The sequence below is a fragment of the Morchella importuna genome, assembly GCF_003444635.1.
Source record: "Morchella importuna strain M04M26 chromosome Unknown Morimp01GS005, whole genome shotgun sequence".
Lineage (NCBI taxonomy): Eukaryota > Fungi > Ascomycota > Pezizomycetes > Pezizales > Morchellaceae > Morchella > Morchella importuna.
Window position 1 is genome coordinate 743,877 of NW_025763402.1, and position 6,893 is coordinate 750,769.

The window sequence follows — 6,893 nt, forward strand, 5'->3', positions numbered from 1 at the left end:
CCAACCATGTCAACACACCCTTGTCCCGCTCCTCCATCCCTGTCGGAATTCTCTCGGTTCGCTACCCCCTTCTCAGCTGGCATCATCTGGCCCCTGCTGCCCGGTTATGTGCATGATAGTCAAATAAGCCAGCTAGTTTCTCATTTTTTGTCAGTCGCTGTCGGTGTCAGATCTCAGTGAGTTCAGCATCTTTTTGATTCACATTTGGTGGTGGTGGTGGTTGTGATGGTGTTACTTTCCCACATGTTTACCATGCAAAGCCTTAAAGGACAATTTCTCAATGACGTGCTATCTGCACTGCGCGCCATTATGAGTGAGCAAGGGAGCCTAGACCTTATTTTCTTTTTCCAGAGAGAGTAACTGTCAGCGATCATTGACTGAGAATTGGTACCGAAAGCAGGACAAAGGCCCGGGTGGTGGTTGTGAACTCATGGTTATGGTGGTGGTGGTGGCATACTCTACATGCCTAAATTCCCCATTCTTGAAAAAAATTGGTGGGAAATTTCGAAGCTATTGATAACGCCAGAAGGAATTTGCGCTAGGGAGGTAAGGTAAGGAACAGCGACATACGCCAGTCTCCGCCTCAAACCGCAACGTACATAGGGTTCCCTTGTCCACAGCAGCTGTCAAGTTACTTTTTTCCTTATTCTACTTAATTTGACCCTGGTTTGTTTTCTTTCCGGCCCTGTCCCAGATGGCCCCCCGGGGGGGGGGGGTGATCATTCTCCTTTTTTGCCATGCCCGTCCTGGGTTCGACGATCATATCCGGCAATCATGGAGGCATCATTTGAGAGCCGATCGATCAAGCCTCAAAGTGCCTGGTAAATCCAGTAACCAGTCCAGTACGGTTTCAGGTGTGGGCTGTAGGCCGCTTGTTATTTGGACAGCCAGGAAACTGTGGCCAGACCGAGGTGAAGAGGAAGGGGGAGGAGAAGAAGAATAGTAGAAGAATAAGAAGAATGGAAAGTGGAGGGAGGTTTGTTCCTTTTGGAACCAGGATAGGATGAAGAAACCTGCCGCGCATCTGCGCATACTCCCCAAAGGCCTTGTCAATCCAGCTAGCCAGCCATCCGTCCATCTTTCATCCATTCGTCCATGCCATTCATCCTGCCCCTCATCCCTGGTTTATTATTTTCTGTGATCCGTCTGGATGTATGGTCAGGGTCTTGCTTGCTGGGGTATTCGAGTCTGGTCGTTCCGTACTTTATTTCGATTTTATGTACAAACTAGTAGCCAATTCATTATAGGATTCACTAACCAACTTGCCTGTAAGATCGAGCGTCCCAGCTGTGCGTCAGCAGCTCGACTGACAGACGGCGAGAAGCAGGCACCCCTCCTTACATATACACAGACCTCCTGGGGTCTCCCTCTGGGTGGTATTCCGCCGAGTAGCCCGAGACAAGACAAGCGATAAACTTGACAGGCCCAGGTGCGTGTGGCGATCGACATCGGCTCCACGCAAGGCGTCTGGCGGCTGGAACTCTGGATGTAAATGCTCGGTGGTGGTTGGACATCGAGGGGATAGCGGTACATACTCTACAGCTGTTCTGCGCGACATGACGCCGTCCTGCTCCGACAGTGGTCTTCTGTGTTTGCTCTTCTTTCTCCCCAGCCCTCTTTTGTTTCTTTTCCTCCCACGCTTTCCCCTCCTGCTCTTCACAGACACATTTCTGTTGGCCCTAGGGCGTTCTTTAAGCACGCAAGCAAGCAAGTGAGGTCGTCTCTCAACGTTACAATTTTAATCGTTCTTGATTGCCTTGAACCTGTGCTGACTTGCTTCTGCTTGTTACTTGCTTACTTTCTCTTTACCCTATCAGGTACAGACGGTACATACCCTGTCCGTGAACCGTTCTCTGTCACCATCGCTGCCTGCTTCTGCTTCTGCTGGTTGCTGCTGCCACTTCCTGTTGCTGTTGTGTGTTGCTGCGTGTGTGCGTGTGTGCGTGTGTGTGTGCTTGGGGCATCACAATTCACCTTTCGTGTCAGAACTTCATCCAGCTGAGGGGGTACTGACTGACTGACTGCATTGTCGCCATCTGCCAAACTCTCGGTATCGCAATCAATCGGGAAATTTCCGACATTCCATCTCAAGCGAACACCATATATTCCCAAAGTGAACAAGATCCTGTCTTCCCTTTCCTCACACCCCCCCTTCCTTCCTACCCCCAGAGATTTAATCCTTAGTCTCTATAAGGCTTAAGTCAAAGCCATTGCGTCGATTCGTCCACGCCTGACAGCCGGCTTTTTTTAAACACTCATCGGTGCTTCCTTTGTTTTGTCCCCGAATATAAAGCACCTGCCCCCCCCCCCCTACCATATCTTGATCCCCACATAAATTTCTTCCAAGGTGGGTGCCAATCCTTTTCATTTCGTATATCCTTTTGCGTTATAAATATTCCGATCCCATCTTTCTGGAAGTCTTGAGTTCTGCCCCCTTGTTACGGATTGTTTCACCACTGCAGGTGTTCTGTCCGATTGTTTCTTGTGCCCCGCCTTCCGTCTCGCAACGATAGCTTCTCAAGGGTAGCCTTACTCGTCTGAACACCATATATCCTGTCGTGTGTACTGGGGTTTTGTGCATTTTCCTGTTTTGACTGTAATTCCCCATGTATTGCTGTTGATGAGCTCCACGGTTCACCTCGGGCTGTGGGGCTAGCTCGTTTTCTTTGACAGGGGGATCCAGGACTACATCGACAGTTATCGCGCTGTGGGCATCACATTCAGTGTTTGACTAACTGTGGTTGTTGGTTAGGGACAATAATAGAACCACAGCAGATAAAATCTGTTAAATATCCACGTCTTCGAATCTTCCTATAGCCTTGAAAACGATACCTACATCTTTGGATTCCCCATATGAACACATCCCCACTCGATCGAGGTCACAGAAGTGAAATGGCAAGCACTATGACAATGGGTCCTTCATCTACTTTCCACGGCACTGACCAGTCCCTCCCACCTTTGCATCAGGTAAATACTTTCTTCATTATATGGGGGCTCGTCATCATGACATTCTCTAACATACCTTCTGGCGGGATAAGGCTATTCCAGAGTTCCATTCACACCCTTCACGAGAAAGACATGCCTCAAATGCTATGCCACGGAGGATGGTTGAACGGGGTTCTCCTACGTTTTCAGTACACAGAAGGGTTTCTCAAAGCCCTTCCAGCGCTGTGTCGGATTCCTCAAGTATGCCTGCTCTATCATCACCGAGCTTCCATCATCGCAGGGCGGCTTCAACAACATGTTCAATACCCAACATGCCTCTGACAGGTCGGACAGTTTCGAGTGATCCTATCACCGATTCTCGTTACGATGGACCAAGTTATACCTCGTCCTCCGGAGACCAGAGACGAATCAGCATGGTCTCGTCAACCTCGTCAAACTACGCAAACGATAATAGAGCGAGCCCATTCTTGCCCCCCGTTGCATCGTTAACATCATCACGTGGGTCATCTTTCGATGTAGACCCGTTAGAGAGGCCGCAGCTACCCGTAACATTGCCATCATTGTTTGCGCATACACAACAGCTCCCACAGAGTAACCAACAATCCTACACATCACCCGTAGACAGTGAGATGCGATATCAATCCCCCCAGGAGTATCACCGATACTCTACGTCTAGTACACCCCCATACCAGAGCTCTTCTCCAGGCCAGTTATATTCTCCATACTATTCACACCCCACGTATTCTCAGCCACCACGGAACCCAGGCTACTCATCTACACAACCAATGATGATGGATAACCGATCACCGTTTTCTACTGGTGGACATTCTGTAGATATGACCATGGATCATTTTGATCATGGCAGACCTGGAAAGCGAAGAAGAGGAAACTTGCCTAAGCATGTCACCGATTTGCTTCGGGGCTGGTTGAATGACCATTTACACCACCCATACCCAACCGAAGACGAGAAACAGATGTTGATGGCTCAGACCGGCTTGAACATAAACCAGGTATGTGTCAATTATTACCCTCAGCTTTCATGATCATAGTTAACTGACTCGGATTCATCAGGTATCAAACTGGTTCATCAATGCTCGCCGACGAAGACTACCAAGCATCACGGGAGGTCGGGTTGATACCGACCAAAAACCATCCCACTCAATGGGAAACCCTGGCACCAGCCAGTAACTCCGTTAATACGAACACGTTTTTGCATTTCTGTTACATTGTTTTAGGCGTTTCCCCCGTCATAGACACATCTATATCAACCTAGACTTAAGTATGCTAGGAAAATCGGTTATTTTAATATCGAACAAACCTCTTTTGTTTTGTTTTTACATCTCTCTTGGAATACCAAAGTCATCTTTCGGACCTTTTTCTTGTCTCAATACCTTCATCGGTTACTTATCTGGGGAATTGGGTGGAAGGGGGGGGGGGGGGGGTTGGTGCATATTGGATCACGCATAACGGCAGGACAAAGTCCTTTGAGGGCACAAGGACTTTATCACGGCTTTGTATAGGTAGCGGAATCGGTGCTCGGCTTGATATGAGCAGATCCGCCCGGTTTTAGTTCTTTTGTTTTCTTTTATGTCTATACATAGGGTTCAGTGGAGTTCTATCTTGCACTCGAGCAAAATTCTTATTTCCTTTATTCATTTTCCTTTTTATCTCAAGGAGTATAGCTGTAACTGTTAACGTTTCATGGGGGCTAGAGCCTTTTCCCTTTTTTTCTTTTTCTATACATTATTTGGGAGAAATATGGGTTTTTGTGATGCGGATAATTGCATTTTTAGGTTTTTGGGATGTTGAAAGGGCGAGAGAAAAAAAAACATAAGTTTTTAAATTATATTTTTGGCCTTTCTGTTTATTTATACTCTCCATACACTTACACAAATGTAGACTTTCCGCGGGAAGAATTTCCGTGATCACAAGTTTTTTTTATTTTTTCAACTCACATTGTGCGGCCGACAAAAATTCAAGTTCAAGCATGTACGCACGCAGATGTTGCATCGTCGGAAGCAACAGTAACAGTGGCAGCAGAGTAACATGTAGATGTATGTACGTAGCTGGTACTGTTGCCATAACGAGTTCTCGCCCCATGCAGTGCAGATAGCATCCAAATCATTCAACCCAACAACAGCAACGACAACGACAACAACGCCCATGTGAGAGCTAGGAAGAGCAACGCTATTTTGAGTTTTGATTAATTAATTTAAGGAGTTGGCCCCCTTCGAGAAAAAGGTTCTCGGCCTCCCCACCCCCTCATAAATGGATCTAATATAACTGTCACTGTCGATCTTGAATCTGATGATGTGATGCGTGTTACCATGGTCCGGTACTCGGCAACCACGGTTATGGCAGTGATGAAATCTTCCGAGAAACAGTTAGGGACTAGGCAACTGATTAGATTGCCGAGAATGCCAAGCAACGTCAAAAATCTGATTTGGGCCCCCTACCCAGCTTAGTCCCAGCCTCCTCCTTCCATCATCCACATCCCGTCAGTTTGACAGGGCCCATGCCGCGGGACGGAAGCATGTACGGACGACACACGATGGCTGTGGTTTTGCTCCACGAGGAAAAAAAATACACTCAACAAAGGCAGATTTTTCGACTGAAATTGCCTAAGCGAGTAATCGTGTTGACAGCGCTGGGCGCAGCTCCTGCATTCTAAAAACTTATTCTTTTGCATTTCACAGGTCGGGCACGTGAACGGATGTCTGAAATTTTCAACGCTTGGAGCTTTGGTTGGCTAGGAATAACTCCGATCCTCTTTCTGGAAATCCGCTCGCGTTCCCAAAGTTATAAGCGCCGAAAGTGACAGGCGGGTCTGTGGGGAAAGTTATTGTGCAGTTTAGATTGCAATCAATAGCTGATTGTCACTGGCTGCCCTTTATGGGATCTTATCCTTTCGTTGACGTAACTACATGTCCGATCACTCGCCCGCGTGCGCGCGTACATGTGTTGGCAAGAATCCAGAAATTTATGAAGGAAAGCCCAAAAGACGTCTCCAATACATGATACATGCCCTAAAAGTATTTGGAACTAAGATGCATATGCACCCTACTGTTAACAAGCCGCCACCGAGGGCGATTGGGTAAAAATCACTGAATCTTTGCAGGGCGCAGATGGATATAGTGATTTGACATGCCACGAGGTGGGCTGAAAGAAAATAACATCATAGTACGGAGTCAACAACATCGACATGTGGTCAAAACCATAATATCGTGTGTTTTGCTCTCTATGTCTTGCGAAGTTGTCAAAACCCGGCTTATATTTCCTTTGTGGCCTTGTCCTTCCGACCCCAGGATATACCTGCGTGCGGATTTCCCGCTGCAGCTAACGCAAGGGTATGTTCAATGGGATCTGCTAGATCTACTCTAGGCTCGCTATTTCCTTCAAATAAAGTACATCCGCAGCTACCACCGGTAGGTTCTCTAGAATTCATGGACTATTGCATATCGTGATCGCATGCATGGCCGAAAATCTGCCGCTCTTCGGAAACAGTCAACGTTTCAGGGAATATCGCATCTTTTTGTCGGCATCTTAATGGTTATCCTCGGGCCTGACGACTTCCGACTCCAAAATTAAACCATTCATAGGATGGATCACGATCGAACTAGGAGAATGCCTACCTCCGTCCCATACACCCCCCGCAGTCACTGCATTAGGGTGTATTTCTTCCCATGCCAGGCTAGAGTGTAGGGTTGCGTACGCTGAACCCTTTCCGGATTCGCCTTGCATGGTAATTAGAAAAACAGACAAGGCCCCCTACCTTGTCACGATGCTCACTATTCACCACCATCAATCATTGCTTGCCCATCACCCGTGCCTCATGCCTTTGGGTGTTGAGGCTTTGGGAGTCGAAATTTCCCATGTACTGTTCAGTACCATATTCCCTAGCTACAAGCCTGTAGACGCAAATCTGATTTGGCAAGTGCTGTGTGGCG

At 47.5% G+C, this 6,893-nt stretch overlaps 2 protein-coding genes across 2 annotated transcripts; one reads left to right on the forward strand and one right to left on the reverse strand.

The window, feature by feature from the left end:
- Positions 1-1,294: 1,294 nt before the first annotated feature.
- On the reverse strand, positions 1,295-1,863 carry LAJ45_02743 (uncharacterized protein; the record flags this gene model as incomplete). The annotated part of the gene is made up of 4 exons (XM_046112334.1): positions 1,295-1,474; positions 1,536-1,654; positions 1,764-1,768; positions 1,835-1,863. 4 exons carry the CDS (start codon positions 1,861-1,863, stop codon positions 1,295-1,297), a joined length of 333 nt encoding a protein of 110 aa, XP_045974460.1.
- A 1,047-nt stretch (positions 1,864-2,910) lies between these two features.
- On the forward strand, positions 2,911-4,134 carry LAJ45_02744 (uncharacterized protein; the record flags this gene model as incomplete). The annotated part of the gene is made up of 3 exons (XM_046112335.1): positions 2,911-2,967; positions 3,039-3,956; positions 4,018-4,134. The coding sequence occupies 3 exons, from the start codon at positions 2,911-2,913 to the stop codon at positions 4,132-4,134; spliced, it is 1,092 nt and encodes a 363-aa protein (XP_045974461.1).
- Between the last annotated feature and the right edge of the window lie 2,759 nt (positions 4,135-6,893).